The 20,490-nt window shown below is 38.5% G+C and overlaps 2 protein-coding genes and 1 non-coding gene across 4 annotated transcripts in view; 1 reads left to right on the forward strand and 2 right to left on the reverse strand.

Annotated features, from left to right (window-relative positions):
- The window catches only part of LOC125238580 (aspartate--tRNA ligase, cytoplasmic), a 48,888-nt gene extending 36,249 nt beyond the window's left edge, over positions 1–12,639 (reverse strand). The window contains exons 1-5 of one of the 2 annotated variants that reach the window (XM_048145925.1): positions 12,493–12,639; positions 11,618–11,738; positions 8,392–8,557; positions 5,932–6,067; positions 5,297–5,471 (exon numbers count right to left, since the gene is read on the reverse strand). In XM_048145925.1, coding sequence (XP_048001882.1) covers positions 5,297–5,471; positions 5,932–6,067; positions 8,392–8,557; positions 11,618–11,731 — 591 coding nt within the window. In that variant the 5' untranslated portion in view covers positions 11,732–11,738; positions 12,493–12,639. Of the gene's footprint in view, positions 1–5,296; positions 5,472–5,931; positions 6,068–8,391; positions 8,558–11,617; positions 11,739–12,237; positions 12,373–12,492 lie in introns of those variants that run through there. The other variant, XM_048145926.1, reaches the window with a different exon arrangement.
- Positions 12,640–12,867: 228 nt separating this feature from the next.
- LOC125238581 lies at positions 12,868–18,498 on the forward strand. The gene is made up of 8 exons (XM_048145927.1): positions 12,868–13,143; positions 13,459–13,622; positions 14,355–14,530; positions 15,021–15,106; positions 16,266–16,416; positions 17,180–17,354; positions 17,820–17,899; positions 18,323–18,498. The coding sequence occupies exons 1-8, from the start codon at positions 13,055–13,057 to the stop codon at positions 18,335–18,337; spliced, it is 936 nt and encodes a 311-aa protein (XP_048001884.1). The 5' UTR covers positions 12,868–13,054; the 3' UTR covers positions 18,338–18,498.
- On the reverse strand, positions 18,188–18,260 carry Trnad-auc. Its single transcript has one exon. It is a non-coding gene; the product is annotated as a tRNA-Asp (tRNA).
- Positions 18,499–20,490: the final 1,992 nt, after the last annotated feature.

Consider the following 20,490-nt stretch of genomic DNA (forward strand, 5'->3'; position numbering starts at 1 on the left):
ACGTTGTTCCTGATTTATATTAATGAGCTTCCAGAAATTGTCAATGAATTATGTATTTTGTTTGCTGACGACGCAACAATACTGTTTTCGGGTGATAAGTCAAACACTTGGGAATTAGAACAAAATATTAATAACACCCTCCACAAAGTGGTTAACTGGCTTAAAACTCTAAATCTAAAAGTAAATTTAACCAAAACAAAACTTATTAGTTTCAGAAACTATAAAACACCCTCTCTGTGCTTGAATGTTGCAGAAAGTGGCACATTGATTGAAGAAGTAAATAGTATACCATTTCTTGGGATCACAATAGATACTTTCTTAAACTGGAAGGAACATATTGCTAAAATAAATAAGATTATATCTAGTAAGTGTTATGCACTATCAATACTTTCGGCTACTTGCTCTGAGGATGTCGGAAAAAAGTTTTATTACGGAAGTGTGTTTCCACTGCTAACATACGGTGTTATTTTCTGGGGAAATTCGGTGGACATCCAAAGTACATTCATTCTCCAGAAACGATGCTTGCGCACAATATATCGCATGCATACTGAGCAATCTTTGCGTGGGATATTTAAAGAAAAGCGTTATCTTACACTTACTGGGATATACATTTTAGAACTTTGTCTGTTTATAAAGAACAACAATGATTATTTTAGGAAAAAATCGTCACGCAGAGACAATCTCAGAGAGCAGTATAAATTTAATCTCGTGTGTCCAAAATCAAATAACGCATTGTACTATAGATGCGCATACAATACTGCAATACGTGTTTTTAATGCCTTACCAGTTGAGATAAAGATGTTGGAGGGTAATAGATATAAGCTTAAGTTAAAAAATTGGTTGGTAGAAAATGTTTTCTACGACCTAAATGAGTTTTTTCTGAAATATCCCGGGTAATAATTATAAGTTAGCCAGTAAGCTAATATAGTCAGTAGTTTTTTAAGAATATTGTACGCTCGAAATGGGCAACTGTTGATACCGAATTTCCTGTATATCATACCATCTTATGTACACAGTTAACAATTAATAAATTTTACTTTACTTTACTTTACTAAGAAAACGCTAACCCAACTTATTTTAAATACTACGTTAATCTTTCTTTTATGCGGGGGGCTTCGCCCCCCGAGCCCCCCTTTTCGTTACTCTTAAGGGTAACAAGAAAACCCTAACCCAACTTATTTTAAATACAACGTTTATCTTTCTTTTATTCGGGAGGCTTCGCCTCCCGAGCCCCCCTTTGTTTGCTCTTAAAGGTCACAAGAAAACGCTAACCCAACTTATTTTAAATACAACGTTGATCTTTCTTTTATGCGGGGGCTTCGCCCCCCGAGCCCCCCTTTGTTTGCTCTTAAAGGTCACAAGAAAACGCTAACCCAACTTATCTTAAATACTACGTTGATCTTTCTTTCATGCGGGGGGCTTCGCCCCCCGAGCCCCCCTTTTCGTTACTCTTAAGGGTCACAAGAAAACCCTAAACCAAATTATTTTAAATACAATGTTGATCTTTCTTTTATGCGGGGGGCTTCGCCCCCCGAGCCCCCCTTTGTTTGCTCTTAAAGGTCACAAGAAAACGCTAACCCAACTTATTTTAAATACTACGTCAATCTTTCTTTTATGCGGGGGGCTTCGCCCCCCGAGCCCCCCTTTTCGTTACTCTTAAGGGTAACAAGAAAACCCTAACCCAACTTATTTTAAATACAACGTTGATCTTTCTTTCATGCGGGGGCTTCGCCCCCGAGCCCCCTTTGTTTGCTCTTAAAGGTCACAAGAAAACGCTAACCCAACTTATTTTAAATACAACGTTGATCTTTCTTTTATGCGGGGGCTTCGCCCCCGAGCCCCCTTTGTTTGCTCTTAAAGGTCACAAGAAAACGCTAACCCAACTTATTTTAAATACTACGTCAATCTTTCTTTTATGCGGGGGCTTCGCCCCCCGAGCCCCCCTTTTCGTTACTCTTAAGGGTAACAAGAAAACCCTAACCCAACTTATTTTAAATACAACGTTGATCTTTCTTTCATGAGGGGGCTTCGCCCCCGAGCCCCCTTTGTTTGCTCTTAAAGGTCACAAGAAAACGCTAACCCAACTTATTTTAAATACAACGTTGATCTTTCTTTTATGCGGGGGGCTTCGCCCCCCGAGCCCCCCATTGTTTATTCTTAAAGGTCACAAGAAAACGCTAACCCAACTTATTTTAAATACTACGTTAATCTTTCTTTTATGCGAGGGCTTCGCCCCCGAGCCCCCCCTTTTCGTTACTCTTAAGGGTAACAAGAAAACCCTAACCCAACTTATTTAAAATACAACGTTTATCTTTCTATTATGCGGGGGGCTTCGCCCCCCGAGCCCCCCTTTTCTTTACTCTTAAGGATCACAAGAAAACCTTAACCCAACTTATCTTAAATACTACGTTGATCTTTCTTTCATGCGGGGGCTTCGCCCCCGAGCCCCCTTTGTTTGCTCTTAAAGGTCACAAGAAAACGCTAACCCAACTTATTCTAAATACCACGTTGATCTTTCTTTCATGCGGGGGGCTTCGCCCCTCGAGCCCCCCTTTTCTTTACTCTTAAGGATCACAAGAAAACCTTAACCCAACTTATTTTAAATACAACGTTGATCTTTCTTTTATGCGGGGGCTTCGCCCCCGAGCCCCTTTGTTTGCTCTTAAAGGTCACAAGAAAACGCTAACCCAACTTATCTTAAATACTACGTTGATCTTTCTTTCATGCGGGGGCTTCGCCCCCGAGCCCCCTTTGTTTGCTCTTCAGGGTCACAAGAAAACCCTAACCCAACTTATTTTAAATACTACGTTGATCTTTCTTTTATGCGGGGGGCTTCGCCCCCCGAGCCCCCCTTTTCTTTACTCTTAAGGATCACAAGAAAACCTTAACCCAACTTATCTTAAATACTACGTTGATCTTTCTTTCATGCGGGGGCTTCGCCCCCCGAGCCCCCCTTTGTTTGCTCTTAAGGGTCACAAGAAAACCCTAAACCAACTTATTTTAAATACAACGTTGATCTTTCTTTCATGCGGGGGGCTTCGCCCCCCGAGCCCCCCTTTGTTTGCTCTTAAAGGTCACAAGAAAACGCTAACCCACCTTATTTTAAAAACTACGTTAATCTTTCTTTTATGCGGGGGCTTCGCCCCCCGAGCCCCCCCTTTTCGTTACTCTTAAGGGTAACAAGAAAACCCTAACCTAACTTATTTAAAATACAACGTTTATCTTTCTTTTATGCGGGGGCTTCGCCCCCCGAGCCCCCCTTTGTTTGCTCTTAAAGGTCACAAGAAAACGCTAACCCAACTTATCTTAAATACTACGTTGATCTTTCTTTCATGCGGGGGCTTCGCCCCCCGAGCCCCCCTTTGTTTGCTCTTAAAGGTCACAAGAAAACGCTAACCCAACTTATTCTAAATACTACGTTTGATCTTTCTTTCATGCTTCCCCCTCGAGCCTCCCCCCCCCCTTTTTTTCTGTTCTTATCTTCCGGCACCATCATCAGGCCTTGAAACCTAATCGTAGTCATAGTTCATTACAAGACTTTTCTAAGAAGCCCAAAAACAGCTATGATACGATGTTCCATCATGTAGTTCCAGTTCATATCTTCCGGCTCCATCATCAGACCTTGAAACCTAATCGTAGTCAAAGTTCATTACAAGACTTTTCTAAGAAGCCCAAAAACAGCTATGGTACGATGTTCCATCATGTAGTTCCAGTTCATATCTTCCGGCTCCATCATCAGACCTTGAAACCTAATCGTAGTCAAAGTTCATTACAAGACTTTTCTAAGAAGCCCAAAAACAGCTATGATACGATGTTCCATCATGTAGTTCCAGCTCATATCTTCCGGCTCCATCATCAGACCTTGAAACCTAATTGTAGTCAAAGTTCATTACAAGACTTTCCTAAGAAGCCCAAAAACAGCTATGATACGATGTTCCATCATGTAGTTCCAGTTCATATCTTCCGGCTCCATCATCAGACCTTGAAACCTAATCGTAGTCAAAGTTCATTACAAGACTTTTCTAAGAAACCCAAAAACAGCTATGATACGATGTTCCATCATGTAGTTCCAGTTCATATCTTTCGGCTTCATCATCAGACCTTGAAACCTAATTGTAGTCAAAGTTCATTACAAGACTTTTCTAAGAAACCCAAAAACGGCTATGATACGATGTTCCATCATGTAGTTCCAGTTCATATCTTCCGACTCCATCATCAGATCAGCTCAACAGTACCATATTATTGTATTGTCATCGGAACTACATATAGCTGCCAATTTTCATTACGCTACGACTCCTGGAAGATGGTTAAATTAGCTTCCTTAGATTCCATTACATACATAGTTACATACACGACGACCTAATAAAAGCGTGTTAAAAATGAAATAAATGTCATATCATGGCTCATGAGAGCCTGGGGTCCGCATTTGACAACTAATCCTAAGATTTGGCGTAGGCACTAGTTTTCACGAAAGCGACTACCATGTGACTAGGGATGTAACAGACTAACAAAAATATAAATGGGAAAGTGTGTGTGTGTGTTTGTTTGTCCTTCTTTCACGGAAAAACGGAGCGACGAATTGACGTGATTTTTTTAAGTGGAGATAGTTGAAGGGATGGAGAATGACATAGGCTACTTTTGTCTCTTTCTAACGCGTGCGAAGCCGCGGGCAAAAGCCAGTATGTCTATAATTGTAAAAACCTGATAATACGTCAATAAAAGTAGTATTAAGTGTCGCCTGCGGTGTTTCCGGAGCGATACTCAACTTTCATACCTTCCCCCAACCCTTCTCGTGCCCACAGGATGTATTTTGATAGCGGGTCAGTAAGGGCAGCTATGAGATCCCGTAGTTCTACGAGAAAATGGTCTAAGGAGACCATCCATCGATTTCAAATTGATGAAAAATGCCACTTACAGATTTTGGAAAAAACATACAGGGTGCGAGAAAAAGGGCATTTTTGACAAACTTTCTTTTCGACGCCAATCGAACCCATCCCTATCAAGGATCAAAAGCTTGTATGGGACCAAAAAAAAATTCCGGCTAGAAAACTCACAAATCACGAAAAACTTTTCCCATACAATTTGTATGATTTTTTTTTTCCACGTGATGTTTTTATGATGCCAATCGATTCCATTTCTATTCAGTATCGATAGTTTCTTTGGGCTCAACTTGCGGTAATGTACAAAAGAGCCACAAGTTGAAAAAAACCGACAGACAAACAGACAGACACGTCAAACTTATAACACCCCGTCGTTTTTGCGTCGGGGGTTAAATAAAAAAGCATTTCCCACTCACGTCGGTGTCCGGCCTCGCCGCGTCCTCAACCTGCAGCGGCAGCTGCGCGCGCGCCGCCGCCACCGTCCACACCTGCACACCCGCCAGCTCCACGCCGCGCACGCTGCACGCCGCTACCGGGGCCGCTGTCTTCGCTACTGTCGCGTATACGTCCACGATTGACTCTTTCGTTATGCTGGAAAAAAAACCGGTGTCGAGCCACGCTCAGTGTAGGGTTCCATAGTCTTCCCTATTTTTCTCAAAAACTACTGAACCTATCAAGTTCAAAACAATTTTCCTAGAAAGTCTTTATAAAGTTCTACTTTTGTATTTTTTAAACATATGGTTCAAAAGTTAGAGGGGGGGGACACACTTTTTTTTCCTTTAGGAGCGATTATTTCCGAAAATATTAATATTATCAAAAAACGATTTTAGTAAACCCTTATTCATTTTTAAATACCTATCCAACAATGTATCACACGTTGGGGTTGGAATGAAAAAAAAATGTACAGTTTTGATAAAAAAAAACGGCAAAATTCGTCTTTTGCCGAATGTTACATGAGCTAAAGTGAAAGGGCGGATTCATGCCCAGGGGGGTCAAGACCCCCCCCCCCCTGGCCTGGATCCGCGCATGCTACAGGGCTTAGTGGACTTACTTGCCAGTGAACTTGACTAGTTGCTTGCTGACCTTCTTCTCCTCATTGACACTGACGAGCAACTGTACAGTGCTGGAGTTTTGTCGAAGTACAGCGAAGCATTGTTTCCCTTTCGCTCGCGAAGTTTGGAGACGAGCTGGAATGTGTTAATTTAGAATTACAAATCAATAAAAAAATAACGAAATTATGAGGGTTACATCCATACTCCATACTATACTCCATACTTACTTTAATATTATAAATGCGAAAGTAACTCTGTCTGTCTGTCTGTTACGCTTTCCCGCTTAAACCACGCAACCGATTTTGATGAAATTTGGAACAGACAATCTTTAGACCCTGAGACAGAACATAGGCTACTTTTTATTTCGAAAAAAAGGGATGAAGGGGTTGAAAAAGAGGTTTGTATGGTATTTCTTAATTTTAAAAGATAAAACCATGAAACTTTATATTTTAGCACTTGATAAAAAATCATTAAACATATATTTAAAGTCACATACAGGTCGAACGCGATTAATTAACATTATTTTTACCTTTAAAATAAACATGGTGGGAAATAAACATTAACTAAAAGCGGGTAGATTATATTTATTTGTCTACCCCGAACATTTATATAAATTAATATCGGGTAGTTTTGTGTTGTTTACATCTCCGGTGACATTTTGCTGGGACGTCAGTCTTCCGCGACCACGGCCAGTGCAACCTGGCCGAAACGTTGGGAAAAAAGGTAAAAATAATGTTAATTAATCGCGTTCGACCTGTATGTGACTTTAAATCGAAACGTTGGGAAAAAAGGTAAAAATAATGTTAATTAATCGCGTTCGACCTGTATGTGACTTTAAATATGTGTACAAAGCGCGAGAACTTAAAGTGTTATATCATTAAACATCTTGATAAGGGATAGGGATAGGGATAGGAATAGGGATAGGGATAGCGATAGGGATAGCGATAGGGAAAGCGATAGGGATAGCGATAGGGGTAGCTATAGGGATAGCGATAGCGACAGCGATAGCGATAGGGATACGGATACGGATATGGGTTAGAGGGATACGGATAATTGGTCGGCGGTCTCTTACAATCAATGTGCTCTAAGACGATCGTTGTTTGCTTGCTTGAAGATTACGTTTGCGATAAGTATAAGCAAAATGTAAAAAATTGTAAGGGATAATAGAAAAAAGTACTTTTTACCCACCGATCATAGTGCCGAAATACGGGCTATGTGGGATGTTTATAAAGGTTTCCCCAGCGTATATAGAATTACCTACGCTGTGGTCGATGTGTAATATTTCTACAATCATTGCAAGCAAAAGTATTACGTGCAATCGAAATAATCGCAGATAAATATACCTACAGAGAAACCTACGGTCCCTACGGATCCAAATGAAAATCTTAATGAATACTTTTATTACGCGGGCGAAGCCGCGGGTAAAAGCTAGTACTTATATATTTATTTATTTATTATTTTTTGTTTTGTTCATAGGTCTGTTTTGATGACTAAACAGTAGGCCTAGCACATGATGGCCCCCGTCCTTATGTCATTAATACAGTTAGAAGAAGACGTGGCATCTATCTCGCGGCGACATACTCCCGCGGCCATCATGTGCTAGGCCTACTGACCTATGCGAGAGCGACATATTTTGCCACATAGCTGACATAGGGAAGCTTGCAACCGATTGCGACGTTTCCCTATGGTGTGTTCTTTCCCTTTTGTAAACAAGTGCCGCAAATCCGGTCTCGTCGATGAACTTGCCACGCCACTCCGAGGGTTCTGACACTTCTGATTACCAAACCAAGTATGATTATTAACCCGTCACCACATGTAATATTAAGCTTATTGTCCCAGAGCTGTAAGAACCTCTTTTTGACAGCGTCCACAAAACGTAAACTCGCGCAACCTAATGAAATTTTAAATAAAATCCTGTAATAATATTTAAAAAAATCAAGTACTTAAAAACAATATTTCGCTTGACTTTAAACATAATCTAACACATGTTACATTTTTGCGGATCTTTGTTAGTGAGTATTTTACGATATTAATTTATCACGCAGGATTTACTTATTATGTCATTTATCATTCATTTTTATTTTCAGACTAGTGCTGTGGCAGGGTCTGCCATTTCGATTAAAAAGACATTTCAGTAAGTTGACAGAAATCGTATATTTGTTTAAGCGCCTCCTTGTCTTGTACATAGGGCCTAATCGATTCAACCAATTCTAAATTAATCGTTAGATTTAGCAAACTATACGTCTTAGCCACATCGCAGCATACTTCAAAACAAATGTGTCAAAAATGTGAACTTACAATTCTAATCTCCATAACTTACAAATTCGGGACAATAGAATAAATTTAAAAGTGGAAAAATTACTGTTTTGCTTGAGCACTATAGGATCCCGAGGTCCCCTTGGAATTGAATCAGGAGACTAGTTTTTATGAAGTATTTAAAGTACAATATTTCGTCTCACCTCTAACCCAGACGTTTTTGCCGTCCATCTTCTCATTCAGATCTTTAACATCGGTGTAGATCCTGTCCCGGTGTTCCCCTGTAGACTGGATGAGCTTCATCACTCCATATCGACCTTCGGAGACGTCAACTTCTTGAGACTCCGCTTGGGGCTGGCCGGAGGCTGCCTAAAATAAGAAAATTGACAATTATATGTAGTTAATAATCTATAACCTAACCACAAAATTAAAATTTTGAAACGGACCGCGACAAAGTAGACCGATTTTTATGAAACGTGGCTAAGAACACTCCCGACTAACTCAGCTTTCAGACAAAAAAAACTAAATCTAAATCGGTTCATCCGTTCGGGAGCTATGATGCCAGAGACAGACACACACAGGCAGACAGACAAACAGACAGACAGGCAGACACACACTCAGACACACACGTCAAACGTATAACACCCCGTCGTGTTTGCGTCGGGGGTTAAAAATATAAAAATAAATAAATAAATATTGGGGATCAAAGCTTAGCACCCAAAGGTGCTGACGATATCCATACTAATATTATAAATGGGAAAGTGTGTGTCTGTTTGTTTGTCTGTCTTTCAAGGCAAAACGGAGCGACGAATTGACGTGATTTTTTAAGTGGAGATAGTTGAAGGGATGGAGAGTGACATAGGCTATTTTTTGTCTCTTTCTGACGCGAGCGAAGCCGCGGGTAAAAGCTAGTACTTATATACATAGAAAACATCCATGACTCAGGAACAAATATCTGTGCTCATCACACAAATAAATGCCCTTACCGGGATTCGAACCCAGGACCGCGGCTTAGCAGGCAGACCGGCTTAGCAACACACATAAGTTCTACAAAAATTCTTTTTTTTTCTTCTAAATTTAAAGATCAAGCAAAAGACATCAAGTAAAAGTTTGTATGAAATTACTTTGCACCCTTGTAGAGTGGTGCCGTTCGTATGGAGAATATTCTCGTAAAGATAATTCTCGAGAGAAGAGAAAATGCAACTTTTGTCATTAAATTTCGAAGAATCAAGGGACCCTTTACCAGTTGGTGTAGTAAAAAACAAGTTGTATTTGGGTGAATCAACTTTTTCTTGCCTGTTATTGCCATGGTTACGGTCCCCTGAGTCACGCTGGTTTTATGCAAAATTATGCTACTTAAACTATGCAAACATGCATTTTTCTGGTGTTAAAAAGCCCTTTCCTTAATTTGCCACCTACAAACATGGACTACATGCATGCTTGCATAATTTCAGTAGCATAATTTTGTATAAAACCAGCGTGACTCAGGGGACCGTAACCATCTAACCATGGCAATAACAGACAAGAATAAGTTGATTCACCCATTTAAGGACTGTATCGTTAAGTATAAGGACAAAACAAACCTCGTCTAAATGTTGACATGTGCATAATTTTGTATTATTATGTTCCGAGAGTATGATCTTAAGGTATTGATAAGTACTATTTGATATAAGAAGGTCTGATATTTTTTTTATTTTAGGGACTTTATGGTACTTTCATTAAGGTCTAGCAAATAAATTTCGGACAACCCCTATCTGGCTTAATTTGAGAATATTTCAATGACTCTTTGTACGATTTCAACAAACAAAGGTTAATATGCTGCCAAAATATATTCTTTAAGAGTCCTCTTCATGGTTTTTCCAATTGGGTACTTGTAGAATAAATGCGGCGAATTTATATAATTTAAAAAAACGCAATTTTGAGCAACGTTCCAGATTGCCGTAAATTTTTGATGCTAGCAGGATGAGAGAAACAGATAAAAAAATTAGCCATAGGCCAAAGTCTAATTGACATTCATGGTGTTTGAACAGTGCTTAAACCAGATCGATATAAACAATGTATGATAGTCAAATTCGACATCAAAGTCGGAGTTAGAGTAAGCACCATGCCACATTCTCTAAATGGCCGCCATACACAGATCCTGAACTATATTTTTTTTAAATAACAGTGGCTAGACTATGTCCAGATATTCTGCTTTGTGGATCATGTGTTGTTGAGGTTCGCACCATACAATTTTTTTTCGCAATCGTATCGTCTTTTACGCACTTTGTGAATTTTCTAGTAGCATTTGTCCGGAATCGTAATTGGTACTCGGGAGGCTTAAGTCAATACTGTCTAAACCATATGCTTTACGTCGAGTTTCTAGGCCAAAATGTGTACCTTATTATATGCCTTATTAAGCCCATGGCTTGTTATAAGAAAAAAATATAATAGCAAATAAATACGCCGACTCAAAGTTGTCTTCATACTTAACGATACAGTCTTTAAATGTATACTCATGTACCACCCAATGTTTTTCCATTAGTACCATTTCAACAGGAGCGCTGGTGGCCTAGCGGTAAGAGCGTGCAACTTTCGATCCAGAGGTTGCAGGTTCCAACCTCGGCTTGTACCAATAGGTTTTTCTGAACTTATGTGCGAAATGTTATTTGATATTTGCCAGTCCCTTTTCAGTGAAGAAAAACATCGCGAGGAAACCGGACTAACTCCAATAAGACCTAGTTACCCTTCGGGTAAGGTCAGATGGCAGTTGCTTTCGTAAAAGTAGTGCCTACGCCAAATCTTGGTATTAGTTGTCAAAGCTGACTCCAGGCTCCCATTAGCCATGGTGAAAGCCGGGACAACGCAAGGAACCCTCCTTGTGATGATGATGACTAGAGATGGGCCGAATACGAATATTCGGCCGAACATTCGGTTCAGCTGGTACTGAACCGAACATTCGGCCGAATATTCGGTTCCACTATATTTTAAATCCTGGCTTAGAGTTAAAAACTTTTCAATGATTGGTAATGGGTACTAACTAAGGCTCTTAATGTTCCTATAATTTAGTGTATAAGAAAATTTAGATTTTTGTTTCTAAATCTACGTTATTTTTACTTTTTTACATAAAATTATTGTAGATACTTATATTTAACGCATTTTTAACCCCTTTGGTCCTTAGAATCCTGAAATAGGATGTCATTATCCCAAGAATTACGAAACAATTTACGCTATTTATTTACTTTGTTTATTCGGTAAATATTCGGCAATATAACCGAACTATTCGGCTGAATACGAACATTGAAAAACTTGCTGAATATGCCGAATACCGAATATTTACCGAATATTCGGCCCATCTCTAATGATGACCATTTCAACAGGGGATTTTTTTTTTAATCTTTGACAGTTGTCTATCCTTTTGAAGAGATGTTACAAGTAAAATATATGTACCTTATATTCAGCCTTCTTCTGCTGTTTCTCGGCAGCCTTAGCGGCCTTCTTCGCCGCCTTCTTGCTGGCCGCATCTCCCTCCGCCACTTGGTTAGGCTCTTCCGATACCACCATTTTGAAACTGCAATTAACATTATTTATTGAAAGATTGTAAGAGTGTGTTTGTGGCATCATCAATATTTAAAGTAAGTATATGTAAACAAATAAATAATGCTATAATGCACATTTCTATTGCTGAGAGTTATTAAAACATATCACATTTATTTTCAGCAAATTTTCATGATTCATAGATTAAAACTGTTGCTATACAAGGAATACGAAACATACTAAAAATATATGCTTAACACATTCTTAAAGTTCTATTATGAGTACAAAATGAGCTTATGGTCATGAGTCAGTTGGTTCGATATTACATAGTAATTGCAAATAATAATGATGTAACTGTATTATATTAAAGAAAAGTTTGAGTGTGGCAATACAAAATACTGATGCAACACTATGAATACATTAGAAAAAGCATTAAAATTTAAAAGCTACTGCCAATTAGTGTAGTTAAATAGACAGAAGCATATTAAAGATAATACATGAAATATAGAGGAGCATTTGTATTAAAAACTTACTTTCAAGTTTGAGGACTACCAGCCTTATTAACTCAGTTGTCACACGTATTCGTTAAATTATAACCTTTCTTACCATTAATTAGGCTAATTAGCACTATTATTAGCCGGTTAATATATCTGCACTAAGCGACACTCAAAACAACACACCAAGGTTATAAAAATAAAGAGTAATATCCGCATAACACTGAAATATGTTGCAACATTTTACGATCTACTTTTCTTAAATATAAACAATGCAATACGTGGCAAACTTACCTTTGGCGTGAAGAGGGTTCTTCAAACTATTTGTTTTGACCGATTGAACGGCGTATGCAGCTTGCGTACTGATAAAAAACACTGGAAGATTGTACAAATAGGTTATGTATGATAAGATGCGGTCATCAGTCCGTCGTCCGTCTGATAAACGCATAACTGTCACAATACTCACAATCACAACTGTCAAACTGACAGCTAGTGTTGCCATGTACCAACTCTAATTTTAAAAACTTTTACAAAAATTGTTTTGCAAAAAGTTTTTAAGTTTTGCCACGCAAAAGGTTATGCTCAATAGCAGAAATAATATTTAGCCAGCGCTATTGTCAGTCTGGCAGGTGACAGAACATCGAAGTTTTTGGATCATATAATCAGAAACGAAAATTGTACAAGCGTTTAAATATTGGCTGCTATGCTTAAATTTTCAGTTCAAAATGCGACAGGAAGACCACCGGCCCTAACTTGGAAAAGCTAGGGCATTATTTGTTAAAGTGTAGTTTGTAAATGGTCTTGGTCGGTTGTACTACTAGGCGCTAAAGAATTTTTTCAATATCTAGTAAGAAAAATGCCAGTTTTTACGGCAAACATACCTGAGGACCTCAAAATTGGCGATAGAATAGAAATCGGTGGTAAAATTAAGAAAAATGCTAGAAAGTAAGTTGATGATTTTATTCCTATCTAGTACAATTGGCAACAACTAGATGGCGGTGGCCAATGTGGGCAAAATCGTTTAACGTAATAGGTATTTGGCCCATTGGCTGACACGGCCTATTTAATTGATGTTCTCTGTGAAATAAATCTCACGTTATTGTGAACAATTATTGTAGTGAACCTTTTTTTTAAGTCCAAGAAAAAAAGCTTACGCAAACAGTGGTGATATATGCCATTCATGCTATTACAGTGATATTACCTAGGTAGCATAATTAATTATCTTAGGCGTTATATTTCTCATTTCGGCATTGTTTTCAGAATGTCAGTGAACTTGTGCGCTCAAGAGGGGGAGGAGCCGCGGGACGTCGTTCTTCACTTCGACGTGCGGTTCCACAGAGACAACATCATATCGCTGTCTCGGAAGAACGGGCTTTGGATAGGCAGCGGGAACTATGACACCAATTACAACATGTTTGTGCCTGGTCAGTATACTTTAGAGTATAGCCGGCCTGGCAAAAAAAGAGTAGAAGATACGGCGGGCGCCACCGTCCATGTAAACCGTTTAGACACTTTTGTATGAGAACAGTTAAGTGTTGCTATGATAAAAAAATAGTCCCATTTCAACTCTTTTTGACAAGCTGTAGAGCATATTTTTATTCCAAGGTCATTATCATATTGGTCACAGAGTTGTGGCAAGTAGCTCGTGTGTATTCAGTTATTCACCGTGAGTTTTCGTAAGTTTGGGGATCTAGATAAATTGGAAATCCATAGCGTTTGTATTGAACGACCAATTTAACTAAATCTCTAAACGGCTCAGTAATAGAGTTGCGCTATGATTCTGCAATTATTTTATTAATACTTTTGTATGAAGACAGTGAGTGTTGCTATGATAAAAAACTAGTTCTATAATTTATTACTCTTTTTTTATCCCCCGACGCAAAAACGACGGGGTATTATAAGTTTGACGTATCTGTCTGTCTCTCTGTTTGTCTGTCTGTCTGTGTGTGTGTATGTCTGTGGCATCGTAGCTCCCGAACGGATGAACCGATTTAGATTTAGTTTTTTTTTGTCTGAAAACTGAGTTAGACGGGAGGGTTCTTAGCCATGTTTCATGAAAATCGGTCCACTACGTCGCGTTCGGGGTTTTTTTTTTTCAAAATTTTAATTTTTGGTTATTGACAGGCTGTAAGATTTACCTCCATATTTTTCGACAGGCACAATGTTCCGCATAATCTTCGAGATTAAGGACACCGACGTGATCACCATCTACTGCCAAGGGAAGTTCCACTCCAACTTCCTGCCGAAGATCCCGCTATCCATGGCGAAGTATATCGTGGCCTGGGCTGATATACAGCGGATCACGCATTGCTACTTCCATACGGGGGTTAAAGTAAGTGAAATCATCATCTTTGGGCTTTACTACCGACGACCGGTCTGGCCTAGCGCGTAGTGACCCTGCCTGCTAAGCCGCGGTCCCGGGTTCGAATCCCGGTAAGGGCATTTATTTGTGTGATGAGCACAGATATTTGTTCCTGAGTCATGGATGTTTTCTATGTATATAAGTATTTATATATTATTAATTAATTAATTATTTATTATTAATTATTATAATAAAAGGTAACAATTGTATAAATATACAGTGCTCCACAAAACTTGGTTATAAGTTTGACTGTGGAGTCAAGAAATCAAATACTTCTAAGGTGTCAGTCAGATATCATCAAAATTGACATTTGAGAAACATTAAAATAACATAAACGTATATCGTTGTCTGAGTACCCACAGCACAAGCCTTCTTGAGCTGACCGTGGGCCTCAGTCAATCTGTGTAAGAATGTCTTATAATATTTATTTATTTATTTTATGAACTCCCCTTGTTCACAGGCTCCTGGTGGAGACCAGCCCCCCGTCGCCCCCCTCTCCCCGCGACCCACGATCGCCCCTGTTGTTGGTCTGGAAGGCAAGCGGAGGTAAGACCTGTAACTGCTGATTTTGACAGCATTTATATGTTAACTATAGCAAGGTTTCTTTGAAATAGCAGACTATAGCTGAGCTGAATCTGGACTTTTTTGACGAATTTGGTGCCCTTTGGATTTGATGAAGATCGATTTTAGCGTCTCCCTGGACTTGAGGCGCGGGTCATGAACCTCGGCTAGCACCTGCATCAGGGCTCTGACCACCAAACCCTAATTTTTTATTAATTTAGTAAAAGGAAAAGGTGCTCGAAATTCCCAAGGTTATATATTTGCGGCAGTACCTCAGATACATTTTTGCCCTTAGTTAGTCCACTACTTCAGCCATTTTAAAGTGGAACACACAGTGAAATGTGGTTTCAGCTGATTATTTGATTGGAAATCAGATTCCCTTTGGAGCGTAGATTCGTATCCTACCGACTGCGCCATGTTAATTACTAGGGATCACACAATGAAGCCACCTCAGCTGATTATAGACTGATTTATTACCACCACACATATTTACGGCCATTACCGTCACACATATTTACCACCTCACATAAAGACGGTCTATCAAATCTTGTGACCAGGGATCACCGGCCAAATGTTTTCCTAAACCTTAACGTTGGCAGAATGATTGACAAATGATAACACTTAAAAAATAATATAGTATGGACGAAAGTTTATCGTCCATAGAAAAAAAAAACCGCGCTTTTTCGCACTACATGTCCTCATTGTATTTGTATACCTACCACTACCACGTGTTGAATGAAGCATATAAGTGATATTTGTGTGATGAGCACAGATATTTGTTCCTGAGTAATGGATGTTTTCTATGTATTTATCTATTTAAGTATGTATATCGTCGCTTAGCACCCATAGTACAAGCTTTGCTTAGTTTGGAACTAAGTTGATCTGTGTAAGGTGTCCCCAATATTTATTTATATTTTTCATACATTGAAGACTACTGTTCGTCATCCTCCTTACGCTATCCCGGCATTTGCGACGGCTCATGAGAGCTTGGGGTACACTTTGACAACTAATACCAAGATTTAGTGTAGACACTACTTTTATTTAATAAGAACGTTTGACATATAATTTAGATTTTTTTTAGTGACATGATTTGCTTGACCGCCCAAATTGACCATATCCTCAAATAAAACCCTGTTTCTTCTAGCGCACGCGTAAGAAAACATCCAGCGCAGGACTGTCCCCAGTTGCGCTCATCTGAGAGCTCTGAAGACGAGCCGTCGTTGAAGGTTCGACCGAAGGCCGAAGGTCGGGCTGACAAGTTCTTCTACGAGACGCTAATGTGCCAGCAGTCGAGGGTACGTACCGTTTTCTGCAGCTGCAGGACTGGTTAAAGAACCTCTTTATCATTATTTCTTAGACCCCACACTGGTTGGACAAATGCATCCCTAGTATAGGTACCTACTATTCCGTCCCGTATCCAGTCTCTGTCAAAGGCGACAAGCTAGGTAGAAAATAGTTGACACTGCCAGAGTGCCTTGCTAAGCCGAATGGCGCTACCTCAAAACCAAATGATTTTGAAAATTGAACTGTCAGATAGATACTTAAGTATAACATATTTTAAAGTCACATACAGGTCGAACGCGATTAATTAATATTATTTCACCTTTTTTTCCAACGTTTCGGCCAGGTTGCACTGGCCTGGCTAACAAGTAATATTAATTAATCGCGTCGCGTTCGACCTTTATGTGACTTTAAATATGTGTACAAAGCGCGAGAACTTAGTGTTATACTTAAGTATAAGTTAGCTATGGATTTTCATTTGAGATAGCGCTTTTCAGCTTAGGTGGGCAGCAGAGCTCTCCCGCTGCCTGAGCCTACTCATCATGTTTGTGATGCATTTCTGATACTCGTATTCTAATACTCTTCAGTTATCGACGTGCAATGAACCTTCGCGCAACACCTGCTTTGGTTTTACGCTGACCATTTGATGATATGTTGAAGTGACCATTAGGTCAATAATTAAATATGTCCTTCATTATGCGTTTTGAGGGAATATCTATGTTACAGATATTGGTTCTGGATTGGACTACAGAATTAAATTTACTTTAAATTCCGTAGGAAACCAATAAATTCGGTGCAGCAGTAACTGAACCCCGCTACCGAAGCGCCAGCCGCGACCGCGTCAGACCGGATTGCTCCAGAAAATATGATCAGGAGCACGAAAGCGACTACTCTGAGGACGTTACTTCGAAAAATGATTACTCTGTGGCAGATGACACTGAAGTGTTGCCAGGTAAAAAACATACGCGGCGCGGGAAGTTCCCATTCAGCCAGTTCGTCAATTTAATGGGGAAGACTAATAGGAGAAATTCTTAGTGATTGTGTTTGTTATGTTTGTAAATACACTCAGTATTGTATTGTATTGTTAATAGATTTTGTTTGAGTTAGTACGACGTTTCATTTCGTACAAATTTTACATTGACTTTGATGTATATTTCTGAATCATTTGCAGCTTTTCAAAAAGAGTATAAAGGGAACAATTTTTTTATCATAGCAACACTTACTGTTTTCATACAAAAGTGTCTCAAATAGTTGCCACATGCGAAACAGTTTACATAGTCGGTGGTGATAGCACCATTATTAATTCTACTCTTTTTTACCAGACTGGATTCTGTAACCCTAATCACATTTCTTAGTAAATATGAAAATTCAAGACTTAATTTGTAATATTGGTAGTGGCGGTATTATTTTGTTTCAGCTTCAGGCTCGAATCGATACTGGTCAAAAATGAGGAACTTCCGAAGAAAGCACATGAAATATGGAAAAGACAATTCCAAGGTGAGTGGGCATCCATAAGTAGTACCTAATATACCTATCTATTTGTCGAAATTGTCGATCCCAAACGGCAGGGTCGTAATTTTTTAAAAGTCTAATTTTCTTAAATATCTTCAAGAATTACTTAATTAGAATCTAAACATCATGAGAGATATTTTAAGTCCATTTTTTTTTTGCTTCAACAATATGATTGTATTAAATAAATAATAGTAAATTTTTAACTTCTGATTAGCAGAAACGTCTGCAATCTATGCCACTAGGCTTAGAATAAATTTAAAAGTGGAAAATGTGTGCCTTGGGTGAGACTTGAACTCACGGCCTCTGGATCGATACTCCAGCGCTCTGCCAACTGAGCCACCAAGACAATAGATAAATAATAGTAATTAAAAAAATGAGTTATAAATATAAAATATTTACTATTTCCAGGAAATACGCGTATAGAACTAGAAAACAATATCTCGCGATCAGTTATTTTGGAGATTATCTTGAAAAACAAAGAAACTTTGTTTGTCGAAGTGGTACCGTTTTATAAAAATTGTGATGTGTCTTGTGCAGTACCTAGTATTAAATTTATGTGGTGTGTTGATGAAATAAAACAAACTTGATACATTCATTATTTTATTTTCTTCTTGGTTCATAATATTTTACAAATGTTTTGTACAAAACAATATTTAAATTATAAATTACATTGCAGCCTTTTCCCTTCGTCTCACATATAAAATTTATTATTTACAATATTCTTAATATTACATACAATACTTTTTTCGTCAGCTATACGATCTTGTGACCTAGGCCCTCTTTTGTAATTTTACAAGTCTTAACTGGCAACATTGATAAATGCGCTTGACCAATGACGAGAGACAATGACAGTGCTTCCAACTGTCAAAATTTTTAATGTATCTTTCTCAAATACTGCTCCAATTTTTCTGATTGGTGTAATATCATCCTGTGTGTATTACTGACAGTCTGACTCATTGTCATAATTTGCCTAAAATCACCGACAGTTTAAAAGATAAATCTGTAATTTTAATTCACATTTCACATTATAACAAAAGATTATAAAAATGCACTTAAATGTCAAATATAACAATTGAAGTTTTATTTTGTGCATCCTTTCGACAATTTTACTATTTATTGACTGTTTTTGACACGCAATCAAATTTATACAAATTTATGTACAGTTAGCTAAACAAATCTCGACAAGTCACATAGGTAGAAACTGAATTGTTTTGTGGATGCTCAGCAACGAAATCACGATTGAATTAGGGCTAGGTACGAATTATTCTATAATACAAAACAGCATTTAAATAGATGTCAATATAACGGTAACTGTGATATCTATAGGAAAGTTTTTCATACCACAAGAATATAAAAAATAGATTTTTAGATACTTATAACTAGTACCTAAGTAAATTATAATAGAACGACAGCTATTACAAGATGAGCAACGTATATTAAGGCCAGATTTTCAACGAATTTTGAGAAAATACTTTTTTGTCCAAATACTCCAAATACCTCGTTCTTAATTTCTTATCCACGCCATATATCGAAATAATGGTATAAGTAATTTAGTAAAATACTTAAATCACAGTCATTCATTCGATTATTCTATTTATTTTTTAAAAGATGATTCGTAACGTAACGATACAGCCTGACAAAAGAGTACGTAGAAAATGATAGTAGCGCTACCATCTATCTAAATTTGTTTGCATATGGCAACTATTGTGACAATTCTGTATGAGAAAAGTAAGGGTCCCCCCACATCTAGCGTCTAGCGAGCTTAGCGTCGGGCCAACTGTATGGAAAAAGACGCCGCGTTGACGCGACGTTGACGCGGCGTCAGGATTTGCCCATACATTTGGCCCGACGCTACGCTCGAGAGACGCTAAATGTGGGGGGACCCTAAGTGTTGCTATGATAAAAAAAATGTTCCACATCTACTATTTCCCAGCTATACAGGCTGGCAATAAAGAGTAGAAATTAACCCATTCATTGCCGAAGACGCGATATATTGAGGACACCTTACACAGATCAACTTAGCCCCAAACTAAGCAAATCTTGTACTATGGGTGCTAAGCGACGATATACATAATTATATAAATACATATAGAAAACATCCATGACTCAGGAAATATCTGTGCTCATCACACTAATAAATGCCCTTACCGGGTTTCGAACCCAGGACCGCGGTTTAGCAGGCAGGGTCACTACCGACTGAGCCAGACCGGTCGTCAAGATATGGCGTCACGATACATGTTAATTGTAATGGGGATGTGGAAGTCGGCAATGAATGGGTTAAAAAGTGGCAGCATCGTCGTGTCGTCTCGTTGTCACACATATTGGTAAGAAAAGGATGACACGTTAATTTCTACTCTTTTTTGAAACGCTGTATTTAGTCGTGTATATATACTCTGTCAAACAAGTCTGTCAGTAAATAAGAACAAAGAAAACTATATGCATCCTTTTCTTTAGGGTGCTAGAGAAAAGGATACCTATAGTTTTCTTTGTTCTTATTTACTGACAGACTTGTTTGACAGAGTATATATATATATATATACACCGTGTTTCACTTAACACTAAAAACCTGAAAACAG

The sequence above is a fragment of the Leguminivora glycinivorella genome, chromosome 24, assembly GCF_023078275.1.
Source record: "Leguminivora glycinivorella isolate SPB_JAAS2020 chromosome 24, LegGlyc_1.1, whole genome shotgun sequence".
Taxonomy (NCBI): Eukaryota; Metazoa; Arthropoda; class Insecta; order Lepidoptera; family Tortricidae; genus Leguminivora; species Leguminivora glycinivorella.

Excerpts from the sequence above, each read along its gene's own strand:
- LOC125238581 (XM_048145927.1), top strand. The coding sequence starts at position 13,055 with ATGCCAGTTTTTACGGCAAACATACCTGAGGACCTCAAAATTGGCGAT. Across the intron at positions 14,531-15,020 it reads ACTTCCATACGGGGGTTAAA|GCTCCTGGTGGAGACCAGCC; the intron begins GTAAGTGAAATC and ends CCTTGTTCACAG. Across the intron at positions 16,417-17,179 it reads TAATGTGCCAGCAGTCGAGG|GAAACCAATAAATTCGGTGC; the intron begins GTACGTACCGTT and ends TAAATTCCGTAG.